Here is a 24,416-nt window from a genome sequence, read left to right on the forward strand (position 1 = left end):
TTTAATAATGGACAGTGTTTCCTAGTGAAAGCAGTTTGGGCTGTTCGTTGATTGTAAGCAATCTGCTCCTCCCCCTCCTTCGCCCACCTGCCTTTCAGCTAGAGGCCCGGGGCTCGAGGGGGAAGGATGGCAAGTGGGTCATAAAACACAGCACGGGAGGGGCAGATGGTTGGGGGAACAGAAAGAACAAGAGGAGACAAACTCAGAGCGGGAGAGGGGAGATTCCTGGGCGTCCTGGGGGGAGAGGAGAGAGGAAGGAAGGAGGGGAGTGTGAACCCACCCTCCCAGCTGTCTGCAGACATCTAACTACTGTCAAAAACAACACTTCCATTTGCCTCGGGGAGGAAGCGGTGAACGGCGGGAGGGTGGGGGGAACTCGTGCTTGCTTTCAGGCATTGTTGTTTTCTTTTTCCTTAAAAAAAAAAATTATCCTAAGAATTTTAAGGACATGCAGGAATCATAGCCGTCTCGCTGAATCGCTGTAGGACAGTTATTCGATTATTCAGCTATCAAGGGTCTGCTAAACGTTAAATTAAGCATCCTCTGTCCCCTGTCCTGAACCATTAAGTTATGCACGTGCGCAGATAACGGGGCACACGGCAGCGGGAGGCATTTATCACGCAGCTCTGTCTCTGGGTTGCTGTTCTGTAGAAACTGCATCTGCCACAGGCCCAGCAGCCGCAATTCGATCTCGCCTGGTGGAGTGAGAGGCACCGCCCTGCCCTCTGCGCCCGTGTTCCTTGTAGACCCGGGAGTGCAGGCGGCACGTGGAGCTCCGCTGGCCCTCGTCCTCCCTCTCCTCCCTCGCCCCGCCTCTCTTTTTAATACCTGCTCCTCCTATTGAAATGAAAAATTACCTGGAATTGTTATCATTTGCAAACAAGACCCATCAGAAGACAAACCTGCTGTTTACAATGGGTGTTTTTGTTGTTCCTCGGGTAGGGCTCCTTGGGGAACTTCCCGGATTTGTTTTTTTAACGAATTCTCGGTCTTTGAGGGGAGGCTGGGGCTTGGGCGTGGGAAGAAGCAAACAGACTTCTTCTTCTTTTTTTTTTTTTTAACATCTTTATTGCAGTATAATTGCTTTACAATGGTGTGTTAGTTTCTGCTGTATAACAAAGTGAATCAGCTATACGTATACATATACCCCCGTATCCCCTCCCTCTTGCGTCTCCCTCCCACCCTCCCTAACCCACCCCTCTAGGTGGTCACAAAGCCCCGAGCTGATCTCCCTGTGCTATGCGGCTGCTTCCCACTAGCTATCTAGTTTACATTTGGTAGTGTATATATGTCCATGCCACTCTCTCACCTCGTCCCAGCTTCCCCTTCCCCCTCCCCGTGTCCTCAAGTCCATTCTCTACATCTGCGTCTTTATTCCTGTCCTGCCGCTAGGTTGTTCAGAACCTTTTTTTTTTTTTTTTTTAGATTCCATATATATGTGTTAGCATGTTCCCTCACGGCCTCCAGATTGCCGCCTGGGAGGCCAGACTGACTCGCCCCGCAAGGCTGTTTGCTGGAACCCTCGCCAGCTTACCTGGGCTCTCTTGCGGCTGCTGTGCTCCCGCCAGCACCTCACTGTACAGGAGAAAAGGCAGGCAGAGACTAAGCCAGGGTCTCTCCCCGCAGTAAGGGGTGAATTAAATGGGCTGGGAGACACGCCACCGTCTTCTCAAGAACTTTCACCGTGCTTCCTCATGATTTAACACTCAATTTACAGCTTATGTCTTTTTTAAAATCCACGTTGTTAAACATTTATATGGCGGTCCATTGTTTTGTCTTGTCTGTTTGGGGTTTTTTTTAGTTTTACTCTTAGGGTGTGAGGATAACATTGATGGCTTTGTAGGAATATGTATATATGCTTATATGTATACATGCAACTCTATATAGGAGTTGAGTTGGTCTATCTTCTTTTCATACCAAAACGTTGATTTCCACCTGGTGTCTCAAGAACCCTGTGGTTCTACAGTCCTTCTGGGTAAGTAGGAGGCCCACTGCAGGGGAGTCTCATGATCACCACCCTCGCCAACCCCCAAAAGCAGCAGGGGCACCACTTAACACTGCAGCTCAGTATGTGAAACAGGTCTTTTTAAAGTTTTTCTGTCTTAAAAAAGAGTTTGGGAAACCACTGCTCTAAAATGAAGTCATAGAGACATTTAGACTTGGTCCCTGGCAACAGGCATTCCATCTCAGATCTGTTCTCCCTGTCTGCTAAATACAGAATCACAAAACTGCACACAGTCAATGGCACTGTTTTTTCTCCTTCCCTCGAAAGTTCTCCAACACTTTCAGGAAATCTACATGTGTTTCTGAGCAAGAAACCCAGAGAAGAAAGGAGGAGGGATGGTCTGCCAATCATTGAAGCAGGCTGCCCTCCCCTACTGTCTCCACCAACCCCCATGTCAGGCCAGCTAGCTCTGAGCTGGGTCAGCGCACCCCTGACCTCCACATGCAAAGGCAGCAGATCTGCACTTGGGGTTGGATAATTTGGGGGGGGGGGGGTCGGGGTAGGAGCTGTCCTCTTCATTCTAAGATGTGTACCTAGATGCCAGTAACAAGCCCCAAGTTATAACAACCTACAACGCTTCCATACGTTACCCAGTGTCCCTTGGGCGACACTATCCCCCTACCCCGTGAGGATTCTGTTCCGGACTCACCCCTTCCAGACCATTCCTCACAGTGGCAGGCAGGAGAAATTTAAAACAAATCTAATCAGGGGCCTCCCTGCTTTGAAGTCCTTCCTTTCGTTCCTTCAGCCACGTGGTAAACACTTGTGAGCACCTGCTGTGTGCACGAACTTGCGCTGCTCCACGTGGCCTCCAGAGGGCGCCCTTCCCGACCTGAACCTCCTCCACTGGCACTTCCACCCGCAGCCCTCTACCACCCGGCCATCATGTAAACCTGGAGATCTGTTCATACTCCAGCGACTCTGTACTTGCTCTCCCCTGTGTCTGAAATTCCCTTTCTCAACACATCCACCTCGTTGGGAGTCTTTTTTTTTCTTTTAACCATTGAGCAAAGCTCCATCTACCGACGTTTGGGGGATAAAGTTAGGAACCCTACACGATCCCTGCTCTGCCAAGACTTAGCCACTAAATACAATCAAACACCTCTCTGAACCTATTGCAGTTGAGGGCTGATCATCTACCTCTTCCTAGAGACTGAAACTCCTTGAGGAGTTCCTATACGCTCAGCAACCACTGCAACTGTTAGAAGAGTAACTTTAGTAGGATAAGAGTTTCCTGTAGTTCATCAGACATTTGTGGGCCACTCCCACGGTGTTAAATGCCACTAGAGAGGATAAAAAGCAGAGAAACAATCCACAAAGGAATATTCACTAGGAAAAGACACTACGACTTTTTATAATTCATCGTAAGGACAGCAAAACAGCAACAGATGTTTGATGGGTAAAATGGGTAATCGACCAATTTCAGTTCTACTGATTTCAAGACTGCTGGAGAAAGAGAACCCTGGTTGAAGCTAATTTTGAGTCCTCTTTTCAAAAGCTTTGCACCAGCCAAAAGCTGTTTATTAGGCTAAATCTCCGCTGGCTTCTCTAAATATGTGTCCAGACAAATTGTAAACATCACACCATCCAGTGGTCACTGTGAGTCTGCTTTTCACAGGCTGATGGATTTTTATAATGTTCCAGGCAATTTCAAGTTGTCAGTAAGAACTAATTCTGTCTCGTTATTGCCTTCACTCTTGCCAGCTCCGTGACCACTTAGTGGTTTTTTTTTTTTTTCTTCATGTTCATTTTCTCCTGCTAACTCTAAACCCTTGTTTTCCCTCTCTAGCCCCATTCAAAGGTCTGAAGCTCTAATCATAGAGAGCCCCCAAGCACAGTTACAGGTGAAAGCATCAGCCCTTCTCAGGGGCTCCAAAGTTGAACCCTAAAGCCCCATACTCCATGAAACCTCCTGCCAAACCTATTACGGCCTGCAAAACTGGATTACTTCATCAGTCCAACAACTCTGTAGCTGAAGCCCTCTCTCAAGTTGATATTAAACCAACCTGTCATTCTGTATTCGTGGAGTTACACACACTCAACTTACATAGCTGGGGAATAGAAACTGGCTCTGGCACGGCTCTCTGTGTATCATCATACAATCTAAAATAGGCATCATTTGTGAACTTCTTTACTCAGAATCCATATGGTGGGTGAAGCCTCAAAGCCATGCGATCTCGACCAGCACATTTCATAGTAGCCAAATTATTAAATATAGTCCTAGTAGGGCTTACAGACTCAGAATCAAATTCTTGCCATTAAGCAGAAACATAGGCAATTACTTCCTTTGTATCACACATACTTCTTAGGCAGTGGAAACTGCTGTAAGACCTGTACTCAAAATAAACACTAGCTGCATAGCATGCCAAGTATTAGAAATAAAATGCTCTATGCCTTTTCCCTAGTTGATGAGATCTATGTTTTAGCAGGAAAGTACAAGTCTCTAACAACCTTATACGCATATCTTACTCACATGATTACCAAGAACCAAACCTTCTTTAGCCAGAACCAGTAAGATGAATAAAATACGCCTATGCCCTTGAGGAACTCAAAATCAGCTGAGGCTCTTAAAACTGAGGCAGTGCCATAAAAGCAGCATAGGCTCTAGCAGTCCATAGATGGGAAAACCATGGATCCTCCCGGGTGTGAGTGTCAGGGAGAGTCCCACAGAGAAGATGAGAAAAGAGCTGTGCCCTGCACAGGGAGGGCCCTGAAAGGTACCCAGAGAGGAGGGACACGCAGGAAGAGGTAAGGCTGCACAACACTTTCTAGAGTGGTCCAGACACAGCCAACAGTGCGGGGGTATCAGTAGGCCTCAGGAAGAGGCAGGGTGGATACAGATGAGGCCGTAGCAGACTAGGAAAGAGTCTTGATTATCCTGAAGATGTCAGAAATTTAATAGGAAGATCATGTATCTGTTTTAGAAACTGGCCAAGATGGCCTTAATCCCCTCCAGCTGACTAAACTTGAGATAGGATTCTCCCTGACTCTAGGCCCCTGACTTCCCTTTTCTTAAAGCATTTTCTTTAGAAAACGTGTAAATTCTCTCTGCCCCCTTTAAAAAGTACATACATCTTTTTAAGAGCCTCTTGGCTTTCAGCCCAGGACTGTCTTTCTTCAGGTCCTGGGAGACTTCTCTTGAAATACAATCCAAGGGGACAGCACCTTCATCACCCGGTTTCTATGAAAGGGGAAAGGGCAGGAGCCTAACCTCAGTGGGCACCTTGCTCCAAGTTGTAAAACTCCCTCCTGTCACTGAGATATGAGAAGTTTACTTTTCCTTGGGGTAAAACCAATTAGCAAACATGGACGGCCTACTGCTCCCTCTCACTACAGCCCTTAAAAACCCTACCACCCTCTGCTTCAGCTGAGTTGGGCTCAGACTGAGATCTGGCCTCTCTTCCCTACTGCAATAGCCTTGACTAAAATCTTCCTTGCCCATTTAATTTTGCTCAGTATAATTTTTGCTGTGACAAAATATCCTCTTGGACCCACTTTCCCCTTCAGCTACCTCCCCATTTGTCTCCCCTTTTACAGCAAAACTCCTTTCAGGACCTGTCTAGACACACTGTCCCTCTCCTCTGCTCCACTCTGACTTTTGCCCTCACCATTCCACCAAGACTTCCCTGTCAGTCCCATAAGTGGCCTCTCCTTGCTAAATCCCGGGTCACTTCTCAGTCCTCAGTGGCATGTGACCCAGCTGATCACTCCATCCTCCTGGAAATGTCTTCAGCTTCCTCCATGTCTTATTCTTCCTCTTCCCTCTAGCTGCTCCTTCTCAGGCTCTTACTCACCTCCGATCTGTAAACTCTGGAGCATTCCAGGACTCAGTCCTTGTACCTCTTCTCTTCTCCACCTACCCTAAACTCCTAGGTGTTCTCAGCCAGTCTCACTGCACTTAGTACGATGGATTTGCTGACTGCCTCTTCAGCCTGTAGGTCGACCAAGAACTCCAGATGTGCATTACGAGGGGTTATACGTAAGTGACTACTAAAAATCTCCACTTACATGTCTAACAAGCATCTCAAGCTTGTCCAAGACTGAGCTCCTGTCTGCACCCCCCAACCTGCCCTTCCCAGAGTCTCCCCCATCATATAAAAGGCAAGTCCATCCTTCTAGTTGCATAGTTTCAAAAAAGCTTACAATCACCCTTGATCCTACATTTTCACATAACTATGTCCAATTTGTCATGATATCCTGTCACTACTCTCAAAACACATCTGGAGGGACTTCCCTGGTGGTCCAGTGGTTAAGAATCCGTCTTGCAATGCAGAGGACGTCCGTTTGATCCCTGGTCAGGGAACTAAGATCCCACATGCTGTAGGGCAGCTAAGCCCGCACGCCACAATAAATGAGCCCGCGGGCCACAACTAAAGAGAAGCCTGTGCACTGCAACCAAGAGCCCACACACCGCAACGAAAGATCCCGCGTGCCACAACTAAGACCCGATGTAGCCAAAAAATAAATAAATAAATATTTTTTAAAAATACACCTGGAATCCAGTCCATTCTCACTTCTCTTCTCCCCCTGCAACCACCCAGGGTCCAAGCCATATCTCTTGCCTGGATTACTGCAGTGACCTGCGACTGGGTCTCCTCTACTTCCCTTCCAGCACCACCTCCATAATCGACTCTCACCGCAGCAAGCAGACACATCATTTTAAAATATATGTCCGTTAACATCACTCCCCTGCTCAGAACTTCCCTGACACGTCCCACCTCCGTCAGCACAGCCATGTCCCTGCAGGGGTCCAGCAGGCATCACGTGACTGGTCTCCACTCCTCAGCCGACCACAGGCCCCACTACTTCCTCTCCTCCCTCCACTCCATGATTCTCTCCTTCTCGTTCTTCCACAAATCTTCTCCCACTTCAGATCCTTTATACATGCTGTTCCCTCTCCCTGGAGAGCTTTTCCTTGGGCCTCCACCTAAATGTTACGTTCGCAGAAACGCCCGCCCTGAAACTCTATTCAGAGTTGTACCTCTTCTGCCTTCCTTGATTGGTTTTTATCCAAAGCTCTTATTCTCTCCTATACTGCATATTTTTCTCTGTATTTTTTTGTTTACTACTACATCGCTCCCTTGACTAGAAAATAAGCTCCATGAGGGCAGGATACTGTTGTATCCCCAGCAACTAGTACAGTGCCAGCATCCAGCATGTGCTCAGCCATGAGTGAATGGAGGTAACATGTAAGATGAATCAAAGACGGTGGGGAATAAGGAGATGTGGGGATACCAGAAATAAGGCTACTGCAGAGGTCCAAACAAGCGAGAAAAGGGGTCCTGAACAAAAGCTGTGACAGATGGAATGGAACTATAGACACACAACCTGTTCCTCTGAGAGGGGGATGTCATAGGAGGGATTCCCAAACTTAGTTGGGCATGGAACCCTTCTAGGTGGAAGTGACTTACAGGCCTACAAGTTTCACGGAGCCTAACGTAGGAAACCCAGGATTCGAAGTTCTCTAAAGTTGTTCCCCCAGCACTAAAGTCCAATGATCCTGTGTCAAAAGTCAGACGACTCAGTGCATTTAGGCCATGTGTTCTCTTGGTTACATAACAGTCACAATAATGGAAACCCATCTGTGATGTGCGCATCTAATCTCAAAGACGAGTATTAAAATGCTGCATCAGTTAGAATCCTTCCAGTCTCCAGTAACAGAACCAGATTAGCACATGTGATAAAGACATCTCGTGGCTCACGGAACAGGAACTCTGGGAGCAGGCAGTCTAGTTTGGTGACAGCCTGCCAGTCAGGCTTCACCTGGTTTCTCTGATTTTCATAGAGTTTTTAAACTTAGGGCTGTAAATTGGCTGCTACTGCTCCAGATACTGTATCATCACAATAGCACTCCACCTTGGGAAGAAGGAGGGGCAGAAGGCTACTTCATTACGTTCTGCCTTTATATAGGAATTTTTTTTTTTTTTTTTTTTTGGCTGCCTTGGGTCTTTGTTGCTGCACGCGGGGTTTCTGTAGTTGCAGCGAGCAGGGGTTACTCTTCACTGCGTTGTGCGCGCTTCTCATTGCAGTGGCTTCTCTTGCTGTGGAGCACGGGTTCTAGGCATGGGGGCTGCAGTAGTTGTGGCACATGGGCTCAGTTGTTTTGGTGCATGGGCTTAGTTGCTCCGCGGCATGTGGGATCCTCCTGGACCAGGGCTCGAACCCACGTCCCCTGCATTGGCAGGCGGATTCTTAACCACTGCGCCATCAGGGAAGTCCTATAAGGGAAATTTTTAAAAAATATTTCCTAGAAACCACCAGACTCGTTGGCCAGTGTCACATTGACACTTAGAGTTGTAAAGGAGGATGGGTTTGGGTTTGGGAATGGGTTTATTACAACTGGCCCAGACCTCCACGCTTCATCCCTTAGGGTTAAAAGAGGGGCCCCCCTGCTCCCTAAGATCAAGGGTTCTCCACCCTAGCTGAACAAAATAGCAGTCTCTTAACGGGAAACAAGTGGGGATAGCGGGCAATGAACAATGGGCCACGGCTGCAGGTGATTGTGTCCGTTAGCTTTAAGGCCACCACACAGGTCCCAGCAGTTTCTAACAGTACATGGGATGCCTATCACCCAGCAACCTTGACTGACTAGCAGTGGCACCCTGGAAATGCTGTGTTGGGAAGTACCTACCAATGAAGTACTTGTAGGACCCCAGGAAAGAAGAGCTGTGCTTTACAGCACCGGCTATGACCCAAATAGCCAAGGAGGTAGCAAGCAGCATGATATCTGTACCGCAGATCTTTTCTTGTAGCTGGAAAGCCCCAGCCTGTGATGGCAATTCCTATTTTCTTCCCTCTGGAAGATCAGTCCCAACCGCACTACCCCTGCTTCTGCTTCCTCTGAGTCTGAATGTCATCTGCCCACATTGAGGAGGAAAGGAGGAAGCCCAGGAGAGGCGTAGGCAGGAGGAATCCCACATTCCTCTTGACATCTGATTGAAGCACAGGTAAAGTGAGTCTTATGCTGTCCTTACCGAGTTCTAAGTATGAGGGACTGTACTGCACACGCAACCCCAGAGTAAGCACTGGAGATAAACCGACTTGCAAACTTTGTATCTGAAAAATCGCCTCAAATCTGAAATCACCAGTATTTCTACGCCATTTTTAGTGTCTATTTTTACGAACCAGTTTTCGAAAGCACCATCAGCAACAGGTCTAGAGCGTTCCTTTCCAAACCTGAATATTTTTAAGCAAACTTTTCATCTTCCTTAGCTAGATGAGTTCAGGAAAAACATTTCATTGATTAAAAGGGCTGCATTACAAAGGTTTGCCCCAAGACAACACAAGCTCCTCGAGAGCAGGGATTTGGGGCTGGTTTGCTCAGTGTCCCCAGCATCTACCCCAGGTGTCCTTACATCAAAGCATTCCATAAATATTTGTTGAATTAATGCCATCGCATGACCGGCCTTCTTGTGCTGTATGATGTGAACTGCATGACTTTCCCCCTGAGGATTAAGATATTGATGGAGCATCCTTCAAGATCAATGGCATGCCCTAGATGAAAGATAGGGATGTGTAGGAGGAAACCTTGCCAGTCAAAGCTATCTATCTATTCAGTCTTAAGTGGAAACTCAAAAGACATGCACCACGGGAGCTGGTTGTAGGCCCAAAATCACAGCTCTCCTTACAAGGAACTGTGTCATGCTAGGAAGTCACATAACAATCATAGCAGACACGTACATAAGTGTCAGGCCCTATTCCCAGTGCTTTATGTAGATTACCTCACTTAATCCTCACAACAAGGCTATAAAGCAGATTCTGTTACCATCACGTCCCTTTAACCGATGAGCAAACTGAGGCACTGCGTTACATCACTTGCCCAGTGTCACATACAGAGCATCAGAACCAAAATGTGAACCTGGCAATCCGGCTTAAGTATCCGTGTGAATAACATCTGCATTGTGTGGCCACCTGGGCCTCCCAGGACCTCTGGGATTTCAGTTTCCTCACTGTCAGGGGGGCGGGTGCAGACAATGAGGAATGATGGCTACATCAGGAGGCTATCAAACCTTCTCAGCTGCTTGATTGCTTTTTGAAAAGAAATCTTATTTGGCTAGTCAAATTCATAGAAACAATGTAGGATGGTGGTTACCAAGGGCTGGAGGGAGGTGAAAAGGGGGAACTGTTATTGAAAGAGACTAGAGTTGCAGTTTGCAAGAGGAAAAAGTCTGGAGATCTATTTAACACTGAGTATACTTAACACTACTGAGCTGTACACTTAAAAACAGTTAACAAAAGTTTCCAACTTATGTGTTTAACCACAGGAAGGGAGGAAAGGAGGAAAGGACAGAGGAAAGGATGGATGAAGGGACTCTTACCTGGCAGTTCAAGGAGTAAAACAGAGGCGGAACTGCTGAATCAGTGGGAAAAGGAGCCCAAGGTCCCAGCCTCTCGGCTTCTTTCCCCAGATCCTCCCACCAGAACAGCCCCTCGGGGAGATCATCAAAGCAAAGTTTTAAAACCACTAAACAGGACAAATTCTCAATTCTCTTTAAGACAATTTCAAAAGCCGCGGGTCCAATCACACTCTCAAAAGTCTCCAGCTGAAAAGCCCTCCTGGCCCCTCAAGGCCGAATCGGTTCACACTCACCACCATGGTCCTTGAGATTGTCCACAGTGTAGCCCCAGTGTAAGTGTCCAAGCTCACAGAGCACCGCCGTGGCCCCCTGTACTCAGAGTTATTCATCACAGCGGTCTCTTGAGCCTCTGTGCGCTGCCTATTTCATCCTTGTTTGTGGAGTGAGAGCTGTGTGCTCACCCGCCGCCCCAGCTCAGAAGGCTGTTTCTAGTCCCACCTTAGTTATGGGCGAGGCGCTATATCTATGCCACTGTCACCTGCACAAGGTGCCCAATTCCCCCACCTCGTCTGTTCTGGGGGCTTAACAAGTATCCAGGACTCTCAGATGGAAGAGTGGAGAGGGAGTAATTCAGAAGAGACTTAGGCACAGAGGAGCATGATGATACCCCATTCCTCCCTATCCCTCAACCAGGGTGCTGAGCCATGGTTCATGATCAGGGAGAGAATGAATGCTGGGAAAGCAGCCAACGCCATTACCAGCTTGTAGCAATGAGGGCCAGAGAACTGAGACGAAAGTACGTGGGGGCCATTGGCACATATTGTTCAGTTAAAAAAAAGAAAAGAAACCAGGAATGCTAACTAAAGGACAGAACGATTATTATCTTTGACTGTAAACCTCTCTCTGCATCATCCTTGGGTCCTAAAGCGACCTATTTCCATCACACGCACGTCCCACCAGCAGCCGAAACTCACCTCAGCACCCATGTTATATTCTGACCCAGTTTACATGGAGCTGACTGAAAGGCAAAGAATAAGAAAATGAGGCATTTGAAAGGGAAATCCATGCTTCCTAGTTTAGAGCTGCACAAACTCCTTTGCCCACCACAGGAAGGGATTAGGCTACTCAATCCGAGTAACCCATTTCTCTTTGTTTGGGAACATGGTGATTCTATTCAGAGGGCATAAATAAGATAAAGGACCCACGCATACTAGATTTTTCATTTGGCAAGCAGAATAAAAATCTGAACCTATACCTGTGGGAAAATAATCAATTTTTCATAGACTTATTATAGGCTTCACAAAATCTACTGCACACATGTTTTTAAAAGTAAGAAAGTGGCTTTTTAATGATACTTAAAATATATGGCATGGCAAGAATTATTTAAAATGTGTTTCTGAGGCCTGAAGTTTGGTACTGCCTGCTAAAATATAGATGATTTGGATAAGGCTGTCTTCTCGGGATAAACGTGAGACCTAAGTGCATCTTATCATAAAGCTAATAGGAAGGTTGCTATTCAGGCAGTTAAGTAATTAGTATAAATCCTCCCAAGATATTAGATCCCCTGAACTCGCAACAGTTAGTGGTTGTTCATTGGCCTGTGTGCATTAAATAACTCCCCTTAACCCAGAGGCCAGCAATCCACTGTTCACATAAAGTCAACACAAAGCAGAGCAAAAGGAAGGAGAGCTGAATCCAATAGATATATGACCACGACTCACCCAACAAGTGTTTTCCGAGCAGCACACCAGGCCTGGGAAAGTGGACACGTGATCCACGGGGTCTGGATGCCCAGTCTCGATCCAAGCAGATTGGCTCCGTTTTTATGAGCCATCGGCTTGATTGTCCACATTGGTGGGCATGCTTTTTGCAGGAACACATCTCTGTTCTAAGCGGAAGGCTATGCGCCTACACCTGTGACCAGCCCTGTATGAGGAGTGTACGTGCGTGTGTGCGTGCGTATGCGTGACTGAATGAATGAAAGATTTTTAAAATGTCTACATAAAGCAGATCTAATAATATACGAACATCTCCATTTACAAAAAGGCTTTCACTTTTTTTTTAAGGCTTTCATTTTTTTATCACGCAGCAAGTCACTGAAATATTACACTATTTTGTGTCCAGCAACTCCCTTCAAGGAGCTATGAAAACATGAAGCATCACTGATGTCAGAAGTCACAGTCTAGCTGAGAAGACAAGTGACAGACCCGAAACAGAGACCACAGCAAATGTCTGACACCAAGTGTAAAAGCTTCAGGAGTTCACAAAATCCAAAGTCACTAAAAGCCCAAGTTGCTGAGAGGACTTGGAGCAGTGGGGGTTAAGAAGGGCAGCAAAGATGGTAGGCTTTAGATTACCAAAGGGACGGAGGTGGCGTTTCACGGAGGTACAAAAAGCAGAAGCAATGACTTAGAAGCAAAAAGAAGCCTTCTGTTTGCCGATAGCAGTGACAGCACCTGCCCTGATCAGAGCCACAGGAAACAGGGCTCATTATAGGGTGGGGACTCGTTATGAAGGGGTAACAAGCTGCCCAGAGAAGTTGATTTGTTACATTAGGGAGTCATTTTAGGATCCTGAATGGGAATAACCGGGTGTTCCTTCCGTATGGTGAGAACTCACCCCAGGATTCCTTTCAAGAGCACGCTCCCCTTGACATTGAGTTAATGATTTCATTTGCACTCAGCTTTCCAATATTCCACCTCAGTGGTTCCCAACTTATGGACCACAGAGTTATGGCAGAGGTCCCTGAAGGCAGATAAGCACTGCCCAGAAACGACTTGCTCCTGGTATATTGCCGCTGTCTCATTCTAATATTTGTAGATACCATGTGAGCCATAAAACGCAAATTCACTCCAAAGCCACAGTCACCTGAGTTGCCCCAGGCGCCAGCCTATGGCTGCACATGGAGTCACTTTAACAGTAGCCCAAATGTCACTAGCTCCCACCTCCCTGCTGTTCATGCAGGACTTCAGCCTCCAGTAAAGTGCCCCTCAAGCATTCCTAGGAGTTCCCAGGGATTTGGTGCCTGAGCCTGCGAACAAGGCCGTCGTCCTCTCAGCGGCCACTGGGCGGCGATGGGTCCACACAGCTCCCTCTCCTGCGCCTTCAAGCACCCCGAGGCCTCCGCAGGCCAAACTGCAGGATGGTCCATATGGAGTAGGGGAAACATCTCATTCCTCCTGGGAGCTACCATTCCCAAAGCAGTCACACTGGTGCCATACACGATAGCTTACCGAGGGTATTTTAGAAAAACAACTCTGACAGTTGTTACTTACAGCCCTCAAGCTGTGAATGAAAACTGTATGTGAAGGTGAATCTAGCGGAGGTTGGACAGGAAGAAAAATACCAGGGACAGAGCCCATGCCGTGCTCACAATCAACCTTCCCATAATGTGCTATCAAAATGCACATCATCCTGTTTGACCCAGCAAATCAAACTTCTAAGCACACAAGGAAGTGAAGTGTAGGAGGATTTTCAACGCAGATTATTTGCAAGAGTGAAAAAGGAGAAACACACATCTCCTAGTACAGAAGGGGTTAAATTATGACACACTGACAGGGTAGAATACAGGCAGCTGTTAAAACCGATGACATCAGCTTGGAAGTACCACTGGAGATCTCTGCGATGCATCGTTAAGTGACACAATGCCAGTTAGAACAGCGCTCCACAGCCTGTTAGGAGGCGGGGTGAGCGGCGGGCAGGCCAGCGAAGCTTCATCTGCCGCTCCCCATCGCTTGCACGACTGCCTGAGCCCCCCGCCCCCTCCCCCGTGGAACCATTGTCTTCCAGGAAACCGGTCCCTGCTGCCGAACAGGTGGGGGACCGCTGAGTTAGAAGACGTTAGGGACAGCGTGATCGCATTTCAAAAGTGTGGAGGAGGGGCCGGGAAGAGGTACATATGGATATTATATGTCAGGAACAAAACCTATGGAGCTACTGACAACCTTTCTCCCTCATACCCATGCCTGAAGGGGAGTCTTTTTTTTACCACCCAGATCCTTTATGGAACTGATCTGGGAGACAGTAAGAGAGATAAAGAGTCCTCAAATGGCCAGATTAGTCTTCATGAGAGGAGATGAAAGAGGAAGTAGTGGATGAGAGAGGCAGGCAGCCAGCCAGCCAGCCAACCAGGAGATGGAAGAAAAGAAGTACCTGGAGCTTTTAAAGACGGGGGAGGTGGAGGTCCTGGAGCAGCTACTGAAGACTTGGTGTACGGGAGAGAAAGCTGGGTGACGTAGGTTCAACATGTTTGGCCGTGTCATGTGCTGTGTGACCCCTCCACAGAGTCTACAAATACACCCATGACAAAGATCTAGAACACGCATGAGGTTTTGAGATCAGATTGGTGTTTCTTCCCCATGTTTCTGTGCTGCCCATGAGGTGAGAACAAAAGCTAGTTTAAGGTTGTACATGTATGAAAAACAGCAGGAAAGATACCCCAGAAATTGTCCCAGCGGTAACATCTGTCAAGGTTAATTAGGTACTGGTGGACTTTGTTACAACAAAAGTGTTATCACATGTATAATTTTCATGGGCATGTATTTTACTTTCACTCAGGACAGGGGTTTGGGTGAGGCAAGCAGGGTGACTACAGTGCAAAATTTAAGGAGACACTGACTCTCAGCGTCTTGCTGGTTCAGAGCCGCATGTAAACACCCCCGTGAGGGAGTGCCTCCTTCACTTAGTGCCCTACCCACCCTGCTTGCCTCACCCCATCCTGGCTCTGCTTGCCTTGTTAATCACAGTTCTGAATCTCATTGAAATTCAAACTGGGATGCTATCTGCCACACACACTGCATACAGAGTACATTGCCATTCTGAAAGCACTTTCGTATATGTATTTCACTGTCTCTTCATGACAATCTCAGAGGAAAATGAGACTAGTATTATAATTCCCATTCTACAGATGGAGACCAGAAAGGTTAAAAGACCTGTCCAAGATCACACTGCTAAGTGACAGCAAACTCAGTTCAGCTGAGTTTGATTACCATCCCGAAGTATTTCCATGACCCCACCCACATACAAAACAAACAAAAATTATCACTCATACCTATCAGGAAAACAACGAATCTCTTAAGTGAACCTAGCCCAGATATTCATGTCTCCCATCAAATAAGGCCCGGCAGCCCCCATTTGCCCCCTTGGAAACCACGGAGGCAAAGCCCACAGAAGATGTAGGCAGCCTCCAGCCAAGACGGCGCCCCATGAGGAGCAGCCCCTCTGGATTCTCAGTAGCAGCAGGTTTTCAGGACGAGCAGCAGGCCTTCACGAGGGCCTACAGGCAGGTCCACGGCTGCTGGCTGGCACCAGGTGTGAGCCATGGGAACTCTGGGAGCTGGGCGGGTGTGTGTGTGTGGGGAGCATCTGCACAGGAGGCATGAGCCTAAGAGAATCTCTCAGCATTGGACATCCCACAAGGCGTACATGCAGCTACTGGTGGTCGGCACTTCTGGGTTTTTGCCTTGAGGTGAGCGGAAAGGAATAACACGGCACCACTAGCCACCAGCCTGGAGCTCAACCAGCCGGCCTGGCAACCTAGAAATTTGCTTAAGGAGTTAATCCAGGCAGACCCTGAACTACCCTGTTCATCCATCTGTGTTTCAGGGCACAGCGCGATTCCAACACTGAATGTAATAAAAATGAAGAATACCCCTCCCCCTGTCCTCTGCAGATTCGTTTTTCTCGGGTCTCACTGGTACTTTCGTTTAAAACTGAGTTTAAAAATAAAGAAATCAGCAAACCACACTCATTTGCCAAGTGTGCTTTTTTTCCTTCCTTCACAAACCTAAATCATACCTGGCAGAATTCATGCTGTTCTTGTTTACCTGTTCCTCTAAGAATATGAATCCATTTCCCTCTAGCCTGGGTTTTAGGTGCATTGTTTAGCCAAGCCTTTACCTCCCTCTTCTGTTAAAAAGAGGAAAACATACAGCAAACTCAAGTTCTATATTTGTGAAAATGTTAAGAGGAAACTACCCTAGGATGTTTACACAAGCTGTGTAAAGCAGCTTTAAAGAGGCTCTAGTATTCCAGTATTACCCATACTACATTCGAATTAATACTTCCCAGAAAAAGTAAACTTTAAATAAGATCCAATCAGGATCAACTGCACACCCACCTGAGTAGCTGAACAAAATCAATGGAGCAATTCTTTGGTCATCGGACTAAAAGATTCAAGATTGACTTTTTCCCCCTTTTAGTAAAATATGAAACTCCCTGGTAACCTGAAGTATTATTGGGTCCTGTATCTTGCAAGGATTTATGGGCAATGTATCTAAAAACTGTCTTTCAACAGCTACACGAATGGCTGAAATTGCTTGATCTCGTCAGGCAAAGAGTTTTTAAAAACATTAACCTCAGAAACAGAATATATATATATATATATGTCTGTCTCGTGCGAAGTACCAGAGTTTTCAATCATGAAATTAAATATTCCTTTGCAAACTCAGCTATATCCTAAAACAGCCAATGATAACCTCTTGCAATACTCAGCATTCTGTGGAGAATTGAGTTTCTAAAGGGCCGTATACTGTCCTGAACGTAATGGGAGATTCCTTTAAGGGAGTTTTTCCTTCTGAGGAAAACAGCTGTACACCGTGGACTACTGAAAAGCCCCGCTGGGCCTGTCTTATTGATGAGATGTTTCCACAGCGGGGTCTTCTGTGTTTACATGGCGCTGCTCCTCTTAGTGAGGGTGACCACTACCGAGCCTTGGATTAGGCTCTCAGCGTATATACACACACTGCCAACCGGGCACCATGACCCTCACTTCTCAGCGGAGGAAACAGTGTTAAAAGGAACTTACCCGAGGTGGCGAAGCTCGGGGAGAAGCGGAGCTGGGATGCAGTCCCAGCAGTGAAACCGCGAGGCCCGGGCTCTCCAAGGCAAACTCTGCCCAACCCCCCACCCCCACTGCCTCTTTGAAAACCTCCTCCTTACCTGGTAGGCAGGCACACCTGAGACCAGTAGTTCCCTGGGGATAAGAATCACCCGGGAAGCTTGTTCACTCTACCTTCCCAAAGCCCCTTCCCTGGAGATTCTGACTCAGGGGTTCCAAGCTGGACCCAGAAATTGTCTTTTGAACAAATGATCCGGGTGATTCTTATCATCAGAGGACTGTGGGAACGGTCTTAGATCAGGGGTGGCCGGGGCCAGGGAGTATCTTTGGCTTTGTGGGCCGTTAGGTCTCTGTCACAACTACTCGACGCAAAAGAAGCCAGAGAAAATTCATGAATGAACTGGCCTGGCTGTGGTCCAATAATTTATTTACAAAAACAGGCGGCTGGCTACAGTTTGCTGACCCTTCTCTTAGACCATTCATCATACCATTAAAAAAGAGACATTAATGCCTGCTATTTGTCACCTCACTAAGGCTATGTCTCAATCAGGCAGTTGACCCAATGAAACTCCTCCCAACACCATGAAACATCACTCTCATCAAGAGGATAAAGTCAAGGTTGTGTCTGCCCTCCCTCAAGCAAGAACAGATGGAATTTACATGAGAGGATGCAGTCTAAGCCAGAGAGAAGAAGCACATTGTATTTTAATGTACAAGACACACTGTATTTTAAAGGACAAGCACACTGTATTTTAAAATACAGCACACTGTATTTTACAGGACAAGAATGAGGTGGTAACTATAACATGCTGGTGGAGATTGTGGAGGGTTTTCTTTATGCAGTGGATTTTCTAGGGCCCCCAAAACTCTTCCTGCATCCTGGGAATTACTAGCTCGGACCACCATATCATTTTTCCCGGTACCTATTGTTATATTCTTTTTTTAACTCCCTCATGAGGATGATTGATGCTCAGCTGAATTCAGAGGAGCGTTTGATTTGCCTGCCATCCTCTGGGAATACCCCTGCTAAATGCAGGAAAAGTCACTCAACATCAAAGATCATTCAGCCACGGATGTGAGAGCTACTGTCGCCTTATTAAGCTTACAATAGCCAGTGTCCTCTTACAATTTTCCCCAGTGCAAGCTACAGAGGTGGGGAGGGCTGGAGGGAGCACGGGTTAATACAGTGGAATTTCCTTTGGCACCAGCTCCAAGCAGTCTTTTAACAGAGATGTTTAATTGATCTTTATTGAGCAGAACCTTCCCTTCTGCTTATAGAAGAAATGATCACTTTTCCCTCGGGTTCTGTCTGGAGAAGTTAATAGCCCCAGTTTTCTCTTACAGCAGAGATACTTAATGACTGGGAGACTATCATAAGTAGAGTTTATTGTCCAAAATACAAACCCGGTTCTAATCAACCTGCACAGTGAGATTGACTTGCTTGTATCTGTTGATACCTGGAGGAGCTTTTCCCAACTGACGAGCGCATTGTTCTTTCCACTCAGGCTCTGCTGTCCAGTTAACAAATTGGATAGCGAAGTAATCTATAGGCCTTTGCCAAAGACCGCTGAGGATGCCCTAATGTGTATCAGTTTGATCCTCACATGCAGTAGCTCCCAGATGAGGCCCGAGAGCGGAGCCATAATCATTTGCGTACACGGTGCAGGAATATTTTGCAGGTGTGAAGACGATCATTGCAATACTTCCAGGATACAGAGACACTTCCGGGATTCAGTACAAAGACAGCCGTTACTGCTTGGCAGCTATGAAGAGTGATGGAAAAACAAACAAACAAAAGTAATACTTACCGAGTTCCTTTAGCTCTTTTATAAAGGGCTTTATTGATATTAGCGTTACTTTTTGAAATAACTTCCAAACACAACAAGCAGGTATTAATATTTCCGTCTTAGAGCTAGGAAATTTTGTATTAAATGTTCTGACTGCTGTGCTCCTTGAGGACTAGATTTAGCAGTAAACTAGAGGCTAGGACTTGCTGCTACAGTAAACTCTTACTATTTGGGAATTTGTTCTAGAGATGTGAATTTCCTGGGTCTTTTTCTTTGTCCTCTCCTCCTTCTGGCTGCCGGCTTTCCCCACCTGCCACCCGCCACGCCCTCCCCAGCCCTCCAAGTTGCCATCTTGGCATGGCAGGCACCGTGACCATGATCTCTGAACCACATTTTGGAACCTGTAGTATGAAAAATACCAGTGTTCTTAGGTGGACAAGAGGACAGAATTTTTGAAACCATGATTGTCCACAAAAATCGGAGATATGTGATCACTCTTATAGTGTCGCTCTAGCATATTCTCCAATGACGAGCAAAGGAAGGTGTGGAAGGGAAGCACCTACAATTTACTGACACAGTTAATAGGAATATACTCAAGGCAGGTGTAAGGCCCGGGCCTGAGGTCTTCCCGGGAATGTGAGAGGGAAGGAGGAGGGAGGCTTTATACCTGAGATATTGGATTCCTTTTTTCCCCCCACTTTACTGAGATATAATTGTCATATAATTTTATATTAATTTCAGGTGTACAACATAGTAATTTGATATGTGTATAAATTGCAAAATAATTTCCACAATAAGTTTAGTTAACATTTACCACCTCACATAGTTACAATTTTTTTCTTGTGATGAGAACTTTTAAGATCTATACTCTTAGCAACTTTCAAATTAAAAAACAGTATTGTTCGGTGCTTTGTGTCCAGCTAGAGGGGTGGGATAGGCAGGATGGGAGGGAGATGCAAGAGGGAGGAGATATGGGGATATAGGTATATGTATAGCTGATTCACTTTGTTTTACAGCAGAAACTAACACACCCTTGTAAAGCAATTATACTCCAATAAAGATGTTTAAAAAAAAAAGAAAACAGTATTTTTAACTATAGTCATCACGATGTACATTACATCCCCAGGAGTTGTTTCTCTTATAACTGCAAGTTTGTACCTTTTGACCACCTTTCCCATCCCCCCTACTCCCACCTCTGGCAACCACTAAACTGTTCTCTGTTTCTATGAGCTCAGTTTTCTTCGATTCGTATACGTGAGATCATACAGTATTTGTCTTTCTCTAATTTCACTTAGAGTAATGGCCTCAAGGTCTGTCCTGGCTTTTTTTTTGCATCTGGTATCACAGTTAAACATGGTTAGAACCATGTTGGTGTTGTTACCAGGCCCTTGTCAGGTGTCATGGGCTGAGTTGTGTCCACCACGGAATTCACAGGATGAAGCCCTAAACCCCAGTACCTCAGCATGTGACTGTATTGGGAGATCAGGCCTTTAAAGAGTAATTAAGTTAAAATGAGGCCATTATGGTGGATCCCAGTCCAATCTGACTGGTGTCCTTATAAGGAATGCAGATTAGACACACAGAGAGACACCAGGCCTGCCCAGAGGGTGAAAGCCCTGTGAGGACACAGGGAGAAGGCGGCGCTCTGCAAGCCAAGGAGAGAGGCTGGAGCAGGCTCTTCCCTCAGGAGCCTCAGAGGAAACCAACCCTGCTGACAACTTGACCTTGGACTTCCAGCCTCCAGAACGGTGAGAAATAAATTTCTGTTGTTTAAGCTACCCAGACTGTGGTGTTTTGTTATGACAGCCCTAGCAAACTCATACAGATACCAAAAATTAACGTGGAATGAGGCCTGGAACACCTACCGCTTACATGTTGTTTGCTACATGCCAAATACATGCCAAATACTAACTCGATCCTCACCATAGCCCTATGAAGTGGGCACTATTGTTCTCACCCCCATCTTACAGACAAGAAAACTGAGGCACAGAGATGTTCAGTGAATTGCCTAAGGCCATACATCTGACATGTGGAAAAGCTGGAATTTGAACCCAGTCACCAGTCTCGGAGTTCTCTGTTTTGTCTCAATTTTCTACCTGTTATACCCCAACTGGTCATCCACAAACCTTCCAAAACTGGTTCAGGAGGCAGCGTGGAAAGCAAACCTGAGGATACTGTGCCCCACTCTTGAGAAGCAAGGACTCACAACCTGGGAAGCTTAGGAGAGACAAGGAAAGCTGGTTCATCTCAGAGGCCCATGGATGGAAGGAAGAGACACCTGGGCCTGGTGAACCGAAGGCCTGGAGGCAGGAAGGCTTTTCCCATGTTGGCTGTTACCCTGATCCACAGCTCTGCCATCAGGTAGCCTTGGGTTCCTCCAGGCACACTGGCCCTATGAGTACATGATGTACTACAAGCTGCTGGAGCATATTGGATGTAGAGTCAGAAATGGTTCACTCCCTCTCCAGCAGTCATTTCTCCAGAACAAGCAGGGAAAAGATACCAGAGACAGGGAGGTTCACCTTCATCCTCTAGACCCGGGTTTCTCAGCCCTGGCTCTAGTGACATTTTGAGCTAGGTAATGTGTGACTTTGTTTCTTTGTTGTGTGTGACTGCCATGTGCACTGTAGGATGTTTAGCAGCATCCCTGTCCTTACCTACTAGATGCCAGTAACACATCAGCTACTTGTGACAACCAAAAGTGTCTCCAGATACTGCCAAATATCCCCTAGGGGACAAAATCACCCCCATTGAGAAGCACTTCTCTAAGAGAAACAGAAAAAGGTACTTCCTCAAGACACCATTGCCATCTGTCAGAAGGCTGTCATAATAATATATGCAAACGTTCTACATTTATGGTGTTGTACAGTGCACAACCTGCCCAACTGCCCATGGTCATCCACCTCCTCCCTCCCTCTCCTCAAGCTTCACAGGAAAATGAGGCTAATTTGCCCTACACTTTATCGTTCCTTTCTACTTTCCCATATTTCTGAGATACTATAAGGAACCCGAGGGCTTCCTGGCCTAAACTTGGGGTTCAGTTCGGGATTGACCTTTCTCCACCCTGAGGTAAGGATTAAGAAAATAAAACCTGTGCTGATCCTTCTGATTTTCTAGTTCAGCCATTAATGTGACAGGCATGAGGTGCTGATAAAGTGGCCGATTTATTCAATCCCTTTAATGGAGAGAAAAAGTTCAAACTTTTATTGGTTTAGCTTGCCCCAAAAGCAACTATCAAATGTTGGCAGGATACAATGAAGGCTTACCTTTATTAACATAGTTAAGGCTCTCTCTCTCAGAACTAGCCCATTTAGCTCCAGGTTCCTTAGCACACCCGACGCACTTACACAGCATTTAAGAGCTTTACACAACTGGAAGGTCACATCTTTATTTCTTATCGCAGGAACACGACTTCTGTAAACTTTATTTCTGTCACAACCTAAAGCAAAATTATTGTAAAATGAGTGATTTAAACCATACATTTTATCATCATTAAAAAGCACCTTAAAAAAAAAAAAAAAGCATCTGCTCTGTGCTAAGGATAAGAAACGACTCCTGCCTTTAAAGCCTGCATTAAGGAGGGACATGAAAATTTGAATCACATGAGATAAAGAAGCATAACCTTTATGCACAGAGGTTCCTTGGAGGCAAAAAGTTATATCTAAGTGACGGCTTCATGATAACCCTGAAGCAGAATCTAAAAAGCTGAGGCTATGCAGAGGTGGAGTAGGAGGTGCATTAACTGCAGAGGGAGCACCTGTGCAAAGACACTCAAGCCTGACACCTGCTGGGCACTGTAAATACTGCAGGTGGGGATGACTAAAGGCCAGGGGTCCAAGTGTGAGAACAGACAGAAAGGAAAATAGAGATGTTGGCGGAAGCAAGCCTGGGAGACAGCATGGCTTGTATCCCACAGGTGATGAGGCCTGGGGTTACCACTGGCTGAGTAAGGGTGCCTCCGCTGATTAGAAAAAGGTGCCCCGCTGCTAAAGGACCAATTAGATAAAGGGAGTGATCCCAGAAAGCTCCCCTTCCTCAGGGCCAAAGAGCCCCAGGAGGCTTGGCTGAGCACAGTTCAGACTACACGCCTCTGTGCAGAGCACACGCTGGGCGGCTAGTATGCACTAACTCTGTGTGGGCAAGCCATTAGCAGCATTATTTTAAGCGTATCTTTTTATGTTAGAAGATCACTCAACCCGAGTAGTCAGATGAACTTAGAGGAACTGAGCCCAGGGGCCGCGAAACCACCCAGGAGCTTCTGCCATAGTCCGGGCAAAATGTAATATGGATGAAGAAGCAAACTGAGGAGGAGGCCAAAATCTACAAGCTAGACCCACTGGATTGAAGACATAAAGTTCACTGAAGGAACTCTGAAGAGAACGGGCTCTGCAATAAACTTTTCTTACATTCAATGTAAAATATTAGGCAAAATTAAGTACAGTGGCCTTTAAGGTCCTTTCAGCTCTAATTTCTTTTGATTTCTAACTTATTACTCTGGTTAAGTAAAGTCCCTTCAGAGGTACAGAACAGTTCCTACACCTGAATTGGATGCAAAGAATAATCTGACTTCTCTTCACCAGGGGATGAGTTGAACTGACCTTGCAGAAGAGATAACACATGGTGTGAACCCCAGATCCTAGAAAAAGGCCAGGCACACGATAAGTATTCAGCTTTTTGAAAACAAATGAACAATCATTTCCTCTCCTAGATCTTCACACCCTTCCTCTGCTGGCTACTTTCTTTCAGCTTATAAGCATCCTCAATATACCCACTTAAAAAGCTCTCAGACCTATGATTCTTTGGATCTTCTTGTGGGTAACCTAAGTCTCTCCCATGCCTTCAAACACCTGTCCTCCCAAAAAGCCCAGATCTGTACCTTGGGCCCAGACCTGTCTACCAGGCCCCTCTAAAGCACTGAAGATGAAGCAAGATCCTCTCCCCAGCCCCAATCCCTTCCTACTGTGCTCTGTATCTCACAAAAAGATGCAGCTGTAAACTGTCACCCACGCTTGCTGCCCTCCCTTTTCTAACTGGTCACCAGGCCCCACCCATTCCCTCTCGGATCTCCAAAATCCAGTCCAACCTTTTACAACTTAAGTGGGACCCTTAGATTACAATTCACCCTGCACCCAATCAAGTGCTTTCCACATGGAGGTCCGAGTGAGTCTCTAAACCAGAAGTCCATCTCACTGTTGTTTAGCGTTTCCCACAGCCTTCAGGATAAACATCCAAACTTCTGACAGGACAAAGAAGGCCCTTTTCTGTTTGGCCCTAGTAGGTTTCCAGTATCAACTCTCATGTCTTTCCCAAAACCTGAGTTCCACTCGTGTACCTTAGTTTTGCCATATTTTCTTATATTTCTCAAACTTTGACACACACTGCTCCCTCCTGCCACCCCAGGAGCTTCTACATATCCTTAGAAAGGATGGCACCTCCTCCAAGAAGCCTGAACTCTCCCTTCCAAGATTCTGTGCTCTGCAAAGGGGAAG

At 46.4% G+C, this 24,416-nt stretch overlaps 1 protein-coding gene across 1 annotated transcript in view; it reads right to left on the reverse strand.

The window, feature by feature from the left end:
- Positions 1 to 24,416, reverse strand: part of LOC132363431 (uncharacterized) — a 97,887-nt gene that overhangs the window by 59,706 nt on the left and 13,765 nt on the right. Inside the window, exon 3 of the mRNA XM_059919133.1 lies at positions 22,194 to 22,366. Coding sequence (XP_059775116.1) covers positions 22,194 to 22,366 — 173 coding nt within the window. The remainder of the gene's footprint in view (positions 1 to 22,193; positions 22,367 to 24,416) is intronic.

The sequence above is a fragment of the Balaenoptera ricei genome, chromosome 3 (genome assembly GCF_028023285.1).
Source record: "Balaenoptera ricei isolate mBalRic1 chromosome 3, mBalRic1.hap2, whole genome shotgun sequence".
Taxonomy (NCBI): domain Eukaryota; kingdom Metazoa; phylum Chordata; class Mammalia; order Artiodactyla; family Balaenopteridae; genus Balaenoptera; species Balaenoptera ricei.